Source organism: Paramisgurnus dabryanus, chromosome 1 (assembly GCF_030506205.2).
Source record: "Paramisgurnus dabryanus chromosome 1, PD_genome_1.1, whole genome shotgun sequence".
Classification (NCBI taxonomy): domain Eukaryota; kingdom Metazoa; phylum Chordata; class Actinopteri; order Cypriniformes; family Cobitidae; genus Paramisgurnus; species Paramisgurnus dabryanus.
In genome coordinates, this window is record NC_133337.1 from 54,354,381 (window position 1) to 54,368,624 (window position 14,244).

A 14,244-nucleotide genomic window follows, 5' to 3' on the forward strand; every position below is an offset into this window, starting at 1 on the left:
CATGAATGATCCGACTTATGTTTTAATTGTTGTTTAGCTAACAGATACATTTCCAGTATACGTTGCCTCGGCTGTACATTTACATGTCTTCATGTTTGCCTTTCTGTGTACATGTATCAAGGGCAGTTTGCACCGGTGACTGTGTCCTTTCATAATGTGAAATGTGCACACAGATGTTTTCATGGCAGTATTAGTCTTATATTTAGAAATCAGGCATGCCTTTGGACCGCAGAACATATTACACGCAGTAAACTGTTAAACATTCAGTCATTGCCTGGATGGGTCAAAGAACAAGTTTCAAGTTTAATTCACACATTCACATCGGAGTGTAGATGAGGCGGTCACAGGCTGTTTGTCTCATCAGCTTTGGCCCAACAGCCTCATTGGCTCGAATTAGAGAAATATGGCAGGCAAACAAAGTTTCACAGAAAAATTCTCTCGCACTTTCCCTTCTCCCAATTCTCCCGTTCTGCCCTGCTCCTCATTAATCGCTTGTATTGTAAGTAATTGTGCCCTAATGCTGTTACGTGTTAAAAGCATGTGTAATTTTCACCAGCGTGATTGGCTGATTTTTATTACTCACCCAATTTGACTAAAAGGTTACAGAATGTCTGTGTCTGCTCAGGAAATAGCCTAATCTTAGTTTTCTTTCACAGCAGTGTTTTGTGACTTGGTTACGTTCTGTTCAGTTTCTCCAGGTTTTGCTTATTTTTCTGAATGTTAATCAATAGGACTTAGGAACAAGTAAGAGGCTCTGTATGTTTCAAAATGATTCTTGTTATGAAATGCATTTAAATTTTGAACATCTGCAAAGGTTGCACTGTTACATGGTTGTGCAAGAATTTTCTAAGAAGTCAGAATGAAATAGCTCTTGATATCTCTAATGGCCATTTTGATGTTTTGCTCCCTCTACTGGACAGAGTCAGTGCTAAAATTAGTGTGAGGTGAAGCTGCTGTCTTGTGTGATGCTCTGGACCTGCACATGTTGTTTAAAGGGTACCTGTTTGTTTTTAAAGTATCAGCTAGAACTAGACAATACCCTGCATTTGTGCTAAATTTCTTTCTTATTCCTGATGTTACAGTAGGATTACATCAATAGCAATAAGTTTTTACAGAGACTTTGTGTGTAATGTACTGTATGTGAACACATGTGGAGGCATGCTTATTTATAAGATACAGACAAGTTACATTGTCTATTAAAGGTCACGTTCTTTCTGATCCCATTTTATAAACCCTGGTTAGTGTGTAATGTTCAGTGTTGGGAACGTTACTTTAAAAAAGGAATTAGTTATAGTTACTAATTACTTCTCACAAATAGTAACTGAGTTAGTAACTGCGTTACATTATTATAAAAGTAATTAATTACCAGGAAAAGTAATTACTGCGTTACTTAAAAAAATTTAATATTTCAAATAACTTGAATGCCCCTTACAAAATTAAATATGTTAAATGACAAAAATGGATACTAAAGAGAAATCACTAATTTTGTGGCAGCATGTGACGATGTGAGGTGCTTTATTAGATCAGAATTACTTGCCACAGACGTGGAGAGACTTTTTCTTCATGGGCATAATTTGCACATTACACAAACATTCTTGCCTTTCACCTCAACAATGGAAAAGTAGTGCTTTATACTTCGTGTTTGCGACCGCTACCTTTGAGCTTGTTGTACTTGCCATCGCCCTGTCGCCGGTGTTTTCGGAGTGATTGATGCGCGATGACCGAGCTGCCTGTCAGTGCTTTGAGATAGGGCACAGTCAGCAGCAGCACCGCTGCTCGTTGAGAAGAGAAAACGACGCGTATTTTCATGTCAGTCTACAAAAGTCTCCAACCACGCCGGAAAAGATAGCTAGATTTGTCCTATAAAGTCGCTAAAGTGATAGAAAGTTGCTAAATCTAGCGACAAAGTGACCAAGTTGCTCAGACTTTCTAACACTGCTGCTCGCTCCTCGGACTTGGACTGCGCGTGTGGGCGGGCCTTTTTGTGAACTTTGCCTCTGGTTGGCTACCGATGGAAATTAAGCCAATCATCATCCGTTATGTGTCTCACAACACACACAAGAGAAAAACAGTGTTTGGCTGAGAGAGTGAGCATACGCGGCTGAAAATCACTAAAGTAAGATCAATTTTAGTAACGCGCAGCATTTTAATGTCAGTAACGATAACGGCGTTATAACGGGGGAAACAGTAATTTATTTGATTACTCGTTACTGAAAAAAATAACGCAGTTACTAACGCCAATTACTTATAACGCCGTTATTCCCATCACTGGTAATGTTGCTGTTAGAGCATAAATAATACCTGTAAAATGATAAAGCTCAAAGTTCACTGCCAGGTGATATATTTTATTTAACAGAATTCGCCTTTCAAAGCCTACAGTGAACGGCTGGTTTGGACTACTGCCCTCTACTTTCTGCTTTAATGACGTCAGTAGAACAGTCTGAAGAACACAAGAATACGTCAGTCGCCAGCTAAGCTGATGGCAAGCTAAGCTGCTATCGAAACACAACACACTAAACAAGCTACACAATCAGAACTCGATACGTATTTCTAAAAGGAGGGACTTCATAGAACAAGGAAGATATCAGCCCGTTTTGAGGACAGTGAAAACAGCGCTATACAGATAAGTAAATTGTGTGAAAAATACTGCATTTTTTTACATGTGAAACATGAACACATGTTATATTGCACTCTGTGAACACAATCAAAGCTTCAAAAACACAGAAAGAATTGGACCTTTAAAACTAAAGGAGGTATTTCTGCCCTAAAGCCTGTCGCACGCCACTTAAATAGATACTTCAGACAAATATCAAAATTACCCCATGATTTACTCACCCTCAAGCAATCCAAGATACATACAGTATGTCCATCAGACAAACACATTTCGAGTTATTTTAGTAAATGGCCTTGTTTTTACAAGCTTTATAATGGTAGAAAACAGGGATCAAGGAACAACTTCTGACTTTAAACCCCCCAAAAGAGTAAATGCGCAACTATGGCAACTAACTCTCACTTGCTGTAATGCTGCGTACACACTCGCTCTAGATTACTTGCGGCATTTAACTTCGTCATGCGAATTTTTCGCTCGATTTGAAATTTTTTTAACTTGGGCGAATTGCGCGTGTTTTCGTGGCAAATGCGCCGCCCATATCGCATCATTCGCCCCACACGAGAACACGTCTGATTGCGTCTTTGCATTGACTTTGTACGTAATCTACTTGCGCAAATTGTTGAACTCGCTTCTAATGTGAACCCACAGTAAAACTTTCTCGTTAATAACGCGAGTCCAAGATGGCACCATTACAGGAAGCTAGTTATTATAGTTTAAGTTTGAAATATGAACATTTTCTGACAAAATTGCACTGATTACACGCAGAAGACCATTATTAACCCCTTGGAGCCATATGGATTACTTCTATGAAGGAATAATAGTGTGTTATTATTACATAATGACTGATTAATCACCTTATAATGTGTAATTATTATTAGTATAATATTAACATTACTACAGTATTGCAAGGAAGCCCCAAAAATCTTGTGTGAGACTTTTTTCTTATGCCATTAAGTAATGGTCTGCCATTGCTAGTTCAAAGCTTTTATTAATTCAAAACATTACATTTAAATTTGTCACAGCCTTTGCTATTACAAATTGAAATATTTTATTTGTTATTGTTTTGTTATGTAAATGATTTAAGGAGAACCTGGAGAGGAAGAGTGGTGTGATATCCTTAAGTGTGTTGTGGTTATTGAGGAATATTAGGCTGATGGATGACATAATTTCTAATCAGAATCCAATATTCTAGACAGACAAGAAATTGTTTATAGTTTTACTCATCAGTAGCATTAGTTCTTAACTTATGCTGTGACCTACTGTCTGGGTCTCAAACTAAACTTCTATCTATCAATGTTAAGTATTTTATTGCTGTTGCTGTTGTTGCTCTCTCTCTCTCTCTTAAGATAGTTTGGACGTTTCCTCCAGTCACATTTGATAGGTGGCACAAACTTTTTCATTTATCATCATATGATAAACCTGTCAGTCATTCATGTTCGCACCTTTTATCCGTATGCGTGTGAGATCTCTCTTTAACATCTTAGGCTTCACACCGCTGACAGTAAAGGCCCTTCAGAAGAGAGACAGAGATTTACTTTATAAAAGACCTTCAGATGTTTTCTGAGTTGTAAAGAATGTCTAAAGCACGTTGAGACCAAAGCTGCTAGAAAATGAAAGCATATGATATGATTTCTTTTCCCTGGTATCAGTACTAAATATAGCTTTGTGTTTTTACAAGGTTCAGCGTTATCCCATCGAATGCTTTGAAGACAGAGGGGGTGGCAAAGCAAAAAGTGCAGTGGATTCACTACTAGTATTGGTTCACATTTAGTCCAGCCACTTAATATGGGCAACATATGTGCCTCTTTCTCTCTTTTGGTCTGTATCTTGCTTATCCTACTACAAGTCTTGCTTATTATGTCTTATTATATCTCCCATTTTCCTCTCAAGATCTTTCTTTTTCTCAGTTTTTCCTCACTCTCAATACAGGTCTTTTTCACACCTTTATTTTGTTTACTCTTGTTGTATGCATTTCCAGTCTTCTCTTCTTTCCTTATTTAAAATCATTTGGTGCTATTTGTGACTGGTATTTGTTCATAATTGTACTTTTATAGATTTAGGATAAATATTACAACATAAAGGTCTTAAAGCATGCTTTAAGAAAGTTGGCCTATAGCCAAGAGTATAGTCTGTCTTTTTACGTATTTGTGAACATATGCGCACGGTTGAACGCACAGCCTTGCATAGTATAGTTTATTTGCCTGCATCGTATATGTACACAGACGTTCGACGCACGCGTATTATGTAAAAATGCAATGCATCTCCTGAGCTACTGTAAAAAATTAGCTGTATTTATGCAGCTGGTTGCCGGTAACTTACTGTAGATTTAAATTTATGTTATTTACTGCCAACGTTGTTTAAATAGCAAATGCATTTGCGCCCACTTTTGCGCCCATGGGCGTTCTGGTCTGAAAACGAGGTGTGTTCAGGCGCATTGTTGGCACGTTGCTATTTTGAGGCAACTAAAATAGATTATGCCATTGACCAACAAAAACCTGCTCTAAAGTCTAAAAGTCTCAAAGGCGCAATATGTTTTTTGTTATTTAAAGAGCGCATTAGTAATATGCGCCTATAAACGGGATGACAACGCGGGTTTGCTTATCACACACATGAATGCGCAGCAGCACAAAAACGCTTTTAAATATGAAAGATTAAAGGATTGAATGTAAACGATTATTATTGAGTCTCTTGGACATAAATGAGGACTAATTATAAGACGTTAGAAGGTGTAAAGAGCGGCTTCACCTTTATCCTGGTAAATAAATAAATGCTTTGCTTTAAACAAATGCATCTGTTTTTAAATGTTTGTAAATTCTATCTTACGGATTTATTGTACATGATAACACTGTACCTGTGGATATGGTGAGATGAGAAACATTTTAAGTAATGCTTTGTAAAAAAATCCCATGGCGCTGTTCTAGTGCGGAAATGCTTCGGCTCTGTTTGTAAATCCTTTATCTCTTGTTTGTATTTTTAGAGTACAAACCTTTTCTTGCATATTTGCAAATAATTTTATGAGATTAAAATAATTATGTAGGAAATCAATACATTTACAGCAATTAAAAGCCTGCTATTTGTACTTCTATGACTTAAAGAAAAAGTCTTTTAAAGGTTTTAATTCAAAAAATTTAAATTTCAATGAAAATGAAAACAACACTTTTTTAACATTGACAGTTCGTCATCTAAATAGGGATTACGCACAGCGCCAGCGCAACTGGCTTTTAAAGGGGTTGAGAGATAAGACTCTTATTGGTTTATTACACGTTACGCCCAAAACACACCCATTAGTCATTAGGAAAATATGTACAACCCTTTTCGACCGTGCCCTCAGAACCATTTTTCCCGTCGTTAAATAAGCAAAAGTGGCATCGGACACGCCCATTTAGACCGTGCGCTGTGCGCTTTAGACAATGCGATTAGATCGTTAAAATAGGGCCCTATGTCTTTGTCTTTACAGAAAAAAAATATAAAAACACAGCCTCATGCAAAGCATACTGGGAACCAGAAATCTCCGTCAACCTTTTGCTGTTTTTTTCCTTTAGATTTTGTTTCCCAAAATGCTTTGCACAGGTGTCCCTCATACATCTTGAAAAGTGAAGCCGCTGGCTCTTTGATTGCCCCCTTGCTGCAGTACAAGTAATAAACCCCGCTCTCCATGCAAACGATTGGGACTCGGCTCTAAATAAAAAAAATATTTACACTTCCAATTAAATTTTTCAAAAGATGGTTTTGGTCTTTTAATGTAGTTGTTATCACGCTGATATATGTTCATTTTTGTGGTCAGTTTCATTTTAGCTAGTAATTTGATGCTATAAAAATGGGGCGTGTCATTATGATTGGCGTGGTTGAATTGGATGCGTGAGGGTTTGGCCAAATGTTTGATACCGTGGCTCTGAGTCCACGGACGACTCCTTCTGTGCATGCCCTGGCTCCAAACTGACATTTTTATGTAACATGGCAGCGCTCATGGTCGGACATTTTTTGCTTCAATTCATTACAGTGGAAGGAAGTGACGTCACATCGTTCATCTTTTTGACAGTCTATGGCTTTGCATCAGGCTGTTATATTAGTTTTATTTTGTAAAGATAAAGACTTGTTAATGTTTAATGTTCATTTAACTTTGAACGAACTGTTGCCAGTAAATAACATAAATTTAAATCTACAGTAAGTGACTGGCAACCAGCTACAAAAACCGGTCGAATCCCTTTAAATATATCATGTGATCAATGTCTTGGGGTGTGGTAACTGTAGTATAAGCGGAATAATTGACTCCGGGCCGTCAATCAATTACTCCTTACATATAGTATTGTTACATATAGGTTAACTATTTAAGTGATGTGTGGATTCACCTGTTGTGACTGCAGAACTTTTAAATGAGAACCTTTTCTGCATACATAAGAAAACTTGAAAATTAGAAGTTCCCTGTGCTCATATTCACCTTTTCAGTTTAGTCTTCTTTCAGAACATTTGTAATTATTTTGTTTTATTTTGCTTAGTTTTTTCTTCTAGTTGTGGGTTCTAGTTGTCATACGTTCAGGGTGGTCGTCATTTACCTGCTTAATGTCTGCATGTACTGAACAAGACTTTCTAACACTCAGTAAATCTTTACTTCTGCACGTTTTAGGATAAAGAAAGCGTATTTGTTCACTTGCCAGGAGATTGGACTTGAGTGTCACATTTCAAAGATCGGCTCCGTGAGCAATACTGCAGCAGCTTACGTGCCTCTGCGGGACCTTCTGCACTGAGCACGCAGTCAGCCGCAGTGAAAAGCTTCTCTTTGTTTGCCTTCATGAGAGCTTTTCATAAAAAAACGAGGAAGAAAAACGAGGCATCACATTAAAAACACACACGTGGAAGTAGAGTTTCTGGTGTTTTCTCTAGGGGGGAAGCTGATCTTAGATCTGCGATTTGACCCAAACAAACAGTCATCCCTCAAACAATAAAGCCATAATTTGCTGATTAAAAGATGATTAATGCTGTAACGTTTTCGTTGGATCCTCATCTCATTCAGGAGATTAAGGGATATGCCATGAAAGATATCGAAACCACAGTGGTCTCTGCGAGACGTATCTGTTAAAGAGTCTGGCCCAACAAATGCCACATGTCTGGTTTGCTGTGTTCTGTACGTAGGCAATTTTAGAAGACCTACCATCCTAAAACACTGCGTGTGTATATAGCAACTGTCAAAACAGAGCTTTCTTTAAAGCCAAGCCGTTATCATATCCAACGTTTTAGAGCTTGTTTTCTTTTAATTGCTAACTTAGGTCATTGTCTATGGTTTCAACCCACAGCACAGCAGTAGTCTGTATCAAAGGATCTCTCCCCACCCCTGTTTATAGTCACAATACCAAACAGTTATGCACAACATGTGGTCAACAAAATAAGACTTGGGGAATGGGAGATTTTGGGGGGGCTGAATTGAAATGGGGTAAGTAAGACGTCTGGCTAATTCAGAAAGATGCAAAGAATTAAGTAGAGTACACGTACATACTGTACATATGGAGGCTGTGTAATTTATACTCAATAACATGGGCATCTTCTGTCTAATCACGTCAATGTCAGTTTTCATCTCGCTCCACAGACAGCTTGCAAATGTTTGACTGAATAAAGTATATGAAAAAACAGCTGTTTCTGTTTATCCATCTGTGAATTTTGATCGACCTGCTGTATGTATATGAGTGCTTTGACGTGTGTGTGTATGTGTTAAACAGGGGGCAAATCAGACAGCCACAGTGATTGTTTTGTGCGCTTTGAGAGACTTTAACCTGGTCCAGGAGACGTGTCAGCTGGCTATCAGAGATGTGGGAGGGCTAGAGGTTCTCATCAACCTGCTGGACACAGATGAGATTAGAAGTAAAGTAAGTCCATCCAGACTCACCATTTGACCTTGTAAATTTTTATACATTTATTTCTACACATATGTATAATATTTGCCTTTGTACATTTATCTTTATATTACAATTCTCTTCACCCTACCGGTAGATTGGTTCTCTTAAAATCTTGAAGGAGATCAGCTCTAACTCTCAGATTCGGCAGGCCATTGCAGATCTGGGCGGCTTGCAGACCATGGTGTCTATCCTGGACTCGCCTGACAAAGATCTCAAGTGCCTGGCTGCAGAGACCATCGCCAACGTGGCCAGGTTCAGACGGGCCCGCTGGACGGTCCGACAGCATGGTGGCATCAAGAGGCTGGTAAGGAAGGGTGATTGTAACATTCATGCCCATGTGTGTCTGTGCCCATAAATTAATCAACTGTATGTTGAAGACAGACAAAAAGGCTGTCGAGGGGGGGTGTTTTTTATGCTTTTATCAAAAGCGACTTACAGTCCATTACAAGCTATATATGTGTTCTCTGGGGATCGAACCCATGATCTTTTGCGTTGATGATGCAATGCTCTACCGACTGAGCTAAAGGAACCAGGACTGGACACCCTTGTAGTAAAGTACGCTGAGTGGCAGGCTCTCTTTTGCTCTCCCTTTCACCCAATCATTTTCAATTGCAACATCAAAGGGAGCACATTGCAGGTAAAAACAGATTGAATGTCATGCTCCCCCTCATCCTGGCATGTGTGTTTATTGACCGAGTGACGCTCGGTATGATTAGGGTTCATGTGTTACTCTGCTCTGTATATTTACTCGGGGCCAGACTCGGACGTTCTTGATGTAGCTATCGTAGATTAGTTACATTTTAAGAGCCAGACCACCTCTGTAGAGCACGCATGTGTAATGCTGTTAGAGCGGCGAAACACGAAATTTGCTCTTTCAAAGATGTTGTCATTTGTAGATTTTGGTGTGACACAGTCTTGAGTTTTCAAGTTTTCAGTGTTTGGCTGAATAAGTGTTGGCAGTGATAGGAAATTATATTTCTCATCCTGCAGGCTCAGTGATAGAAGTGCATTGAAGATGCCAATAAATGAGTGGTTGTGCGTTATAACAAAGATATTCAATATAACACAAAATTGAACATTTCTATTACTTTGTATAAGGGACAATGGAACCCTCAATATGGCGATTAAAGTCATTAATCGATGAAGACTGACTATTCTATAGGTGAAGGGGCTCTATACAGAGTCGCTCAAGGCACTTGCCAACGTGTGCAGTAGCTAAAACAACCACAAAAAAGATGGTATTAGCGCAATTTGATCTTAACAAACAAAGGTTATGGTACAGTTTGTGTCAGATTTAATTGATAGTCAGAAATGTTTACAGAAATTTTGTTTAATTGTGCTTTTATAGTAGCCGAGATATTTTAGAGATATCTCGGTTTCCCCATTCAAGTACTGTAGATAGGACTTAAGTCTTGCATGACTGAAATAACTGCCCGGAGGTGTTGCAAACATGGCTTCCTACTTGCACGACTTCCCTATGGGGACTTATAGTGGTTACAGTAATTTTACTATGGTGGAGGTCTTGCGCACACTGTAAAAATCAGCATCAAAGACTTGTCAAGAGGCAAACAAAGCATTTATGTGCATTTACACATTATAGCCTAACAAACAATTTGTCCTAGTACTTCTAATAAGACTATCCCGCAGTTGCTATTAAATGCATAGGATAATGAAACACATTAAAGCATGATAATGATTAAAGATGCAGTAGTTATTGTGATAATGACATGTTTGACAGAGTGACATATGTATTGCTGTGTATCAAAGATTTAACAGGGGAAAGCACACTAAAATGAGGCATATCACAAGCTAAACTTGTTTCTGGCAGGTGGGGTTGCTGGACTGCGTGCCTGATGGTGTGTCTCTGAGTAGGGAGCAGGAGAGGGACGTGGAGGTGGCACGCTGCGGAGCTCTGGCTCTCTGGAGTTGCAGCAAGAGCACCAAGAACAAAGAAGCCATCCGATTGGCTGGGGGAATCCCTCTGCTGGCCCGTCTGCTCAAATCGCCACAGAAAAACATGCTCATCCCTGTGGTGGGAACCCTGCAGGAGTGCGCTTCTGAGGTTTGCTTCATTCATTAGAATTATTATTAGAAATTTTAAAGAGCACCGATGGTCAGATTCACGATATTACATTCACTTTTGTGTGTTATAGTACATGTTAACGATATGCAAAAGGTACAAACCCCAAAATAAACGATGACTGGAGTTACTGTCTTCAACGTAAATCTTTTTTCTTGGACTACAACAAACACACGGATTGTAGGCAACCGTTTACTACCTGGGATTGGTGATGTAGACAAATCTGACATTATCATAATTCCTCCCGCTTCGGACTCACAGCCTGTAAATTAACTCCTGTTAGCATTGCATTGTGCTCGAATCTTTCAAACATTGTAAGAAGCGTCACTTTTCTGGCTGATGTCTGAGGTGTTCAGGCCAATCACGACGTACAGATTAGCTGGCTAATCAGGGACAGTTTTCTACAATAACTTTGCGTTTTAGAAAGACAAAAATGTACGGTATTTGGAAAATAATGTTTTTTTCCCCATAAACCACGCGAGCACATTGTATTATACCAAATACACAAAATAACGTTGTTTTTAAGCAATGAAATAGGTGCCCTTTAAGGGGCGGTTCACATCGCGTCTTTTGCGCGCTTAAGTTTGTTATTTCAAATGTAGGTGCGTGGTTTGCAGAAGAGTCACGGTCGCGGCACGCACACGGTGTGACACGCTAGTTTTTTCAGGCGTGTCCGCACCGCATCGAGTTAAAAACATTTCTACTTTTCACAGGTCACGTGACAAGAACCAACCAACGGTTGCGTTTTCAGTGCTGTTTTAGACGCGAAATGTGAACCGCCCCTAAATTTTTTTGTTTTTGTGACCCTGCCTATGAAATGCAGGCCAAAGTTTCATAATCCGAGTAGGAGATTAGGAGACTTTAATTATTAATCTTTCTAAAGATATCAAGATTATTTTTTCCAAAATCCTAATTACATTAAATAGGCAGATTTTACGTAGAAAACAGTAAATCACAAAAATGACTTAAACTGGGTTTTCACATGCAAGGTCACAATTTCTCTGTCAAATTTTACTGTTATGCTCTGTCGTAATTATAACGAAATCCTGTATTTCTATAAAGTATTGTGAAGCTACTTGCACAAAAGTTAGCGATTATTAAATTTAAAAGTAAAAGCATCGTTTAATAGAAATTAGGGCTAAAATACAGTAGCATACCATTCATGCAGCATCACTCTTGACTGACAGATTGTTTCTATTAAAAGACCTGTGTAAAGATATGAATGGCAGTTTAAAGCCAGAAAGCAAGAAAGTCCAGGATGAAATAAGTGCTATGTCGGTGAATGCAGTGTTGTTTGGCAAGGCAGAGTGGTTTCTACAGTAGGTGTTCAGAGTGGAGAGTCATTCCGCATGTTTGTGTTGGCAGATGAGCTACAGAATTGCTATACAGACTGAGGGCATGATTAAAGATCTGGTGAAGAACCTCAGCTGTGACAACCAGGAGCTCCAAATGCACTGCGCCAGCGCTATCTTTAAGGTACTGCTGTGCACACTCAGACAACCGCAGTTTGCTGTATTTTTACAGTATATAAGGGTTAAAAATGGCACACTAATTTGTTCTTTCTCGGATTGTTACACATTGCACATCTCTATATAGCCTTAAATCACTTTTAATAGAAACATGTTTGCTTTGATTTCTGGGTTAGTGTGCAGAAGATAAACGTACACGTGATCTGGTGCGGCAGTACAGCGGACTGAAGCCACTGGTCGTGCTGCTCAACGAAGCTGAAAACAAGCAGTTGCTCGCCGCCACAACCGGAGCCATCTGGAAATGCTCCATCAGCATGGAAAACGTGGCTAAGTAATAATATTTCTTTAAACGTTTAAACAAATTTTAACTGTTTTCCTCTCACAGCTATAATTACACGTGTATATGGTTTATAAGCTAAAGAAATATTTTGCCCAGTATATTTTGTCAGGTGATAATCAAACATTTGTCACGGTCACACGATGACGAAGCTTGAGACAAAATACGATGACTAATAGGTATTTATTATTACCTTTTCATAAAGTGATTACTTTTCCATCCTTTGTGATTGCAGATTTAGTTGTTATTATAGAAATTTCACTGTGCCTTACCTCTGTATGCATCATTATATTAGGATTCAGGTAAATTCGAGATTAGATGATTGCCTCCAGGTTTTGTCATGCGCTCTTGTCACTATAAAGAATTGGTAAGGAGAAGGACAGAAGATGGGCAATCACATTCAACCTTCATTTTTATGAGACGTCTGACGTCTCCAGTGCTCAGATTTTCCACCGCTCTGGGCTGTCAGACGCTTGTCCGTGTGTCTACGGCGAGCACGACCGCAGAAGTGATTATTTGAACAAAGAGCGAAAGTTTTTATAAACTTTGTCGATGAGTTCTGATCCTTTTTGATGACTTTTTGCTGTTGGAATGTGAATTGTTCTTTCACGCAGACAAAAGATGAAGTGTTGATTGTATAAACACCCGTGATGTGTTTAGTCAAACCTGCTCTCCCATTAGTAGGCTGTAGGAGACGTGGTATGCGTATATAGACTATCCCCTCAATCAGGACAGAATCCGTCAAAAGTGGACAAAAGAGACCAGGTGTGAGCAAACATCCATCTCTCTCATCCACTACATATCCGATCAACTAAAACATAATGCCAGGTGTGAATCTGCTCTTAGTTCAGGGAAAATGATGACTACCCTATAAGATTTTCTAGTGTAATTTGTCTGACGGTTATGTCTTAAGGCAGCCATATTCCCCTATAAATACATAAAAGGGCTTGGAATCATCATCTGGCTTGCCGGTTCTGTCACACAAGCGCTCTCATATAAATGTGATTTACACATTGCTTTGCAGCATGCGTTCGCGGCCATGTACTCTGCAGGGCTCAAGAAGACATTATTTAATTCCTCCATTACCTTTGTATAAATGATCACATGTTATTTTCACAATTCATCCAAGGCCAAGAAACTGATAAATCTACTCTATGGTTTTAGTTTATGATAAGAGCGGGATTTTCTAATATTATAGGATTGTTTTAGACTGGGATCTGCAGAAGATCTACCATCTGGACGGATACCAACCACAAAACGAATAGTATTGAAAGATGAATTCAAAGGCAGGCTTGTGTCTCAAATGGTCCGGTAGCATTAAGGCCACTCTCTCTTCACCTCATAAGTCAAAGCTGACAAAACCTCATCCTGAGTTTACATCAGGATTAGTCTGCTGAAACTTGAGGCAGGTGCCCCGTGCCACGTTCAATTCACTTCATGTCCCATTAGCCAAATAAGTGTCCTTTATAAGTAATGCTCTGTGAAAACATTTAGTTGTTATGATTCGGATTAATACCTCTCAGGAAGCATGATCGAAACTTAAACTTAGGAAAAAGCTAAGCGAGAGATTGAACAGGCCAGTAAACAAACCACTTTGAATGCTACTGAAGCATGATACTTAAAAAAATATTTGAAGGATTCTGTCAAACATTCAAACTGGTAAATCATTAAAACCAGAAGATGATGAGTGGGTCTTTTGTCCGCATAAAAAAAAACGCAAAACATTTCCTCTTTCATTCATATTTTTGGCTGAATCAGGCACTTTGTTCAGACAAGCAGCAAATAATTCATTTGTTGGCATATCTGACTCAAATTTGTTTGGTTATTTTCAGTTTGGACAACCATAATAAATCAGAATT

The 14,244-nt window shown here is 38.9% G+C and overlaps 1 protein-coding gene across 1 annotated transcript in view; it reads left to right on the top strand.

Moving 5' to 3' along the window:
* The window catches only part of odad2 (outer dynein arm docking complex subunit 2), a 69,712-nt gene that overhangs the window by 21,898 nt on the left and 33,570 nt on the right, over positions 1-14,244 (top strand). Inside the window, exons 10-14 of the mRNA XM_065242812.1 lie at positions 8,323-8,469; positions 8,594-8,803; positions 10,328-10,561; positions 11,945-12,055; positions 12,225-12,379. Of these exons, the coding sequence (XP_065098884.1) occupies positions 8,323-8,469; positions 8,594-8,803; positions 10,328-10,561; positions 11,945-12,055; positions 12,225-12,379 (857 nt within the window). The remainder of the gene's footprint in view (positions 1-8,322; positions 8,470-8,593; positions 8,804-10,327; positions 10,562-11,944; positions 12,056-12,224; positions 12,380-14,244) is intronic.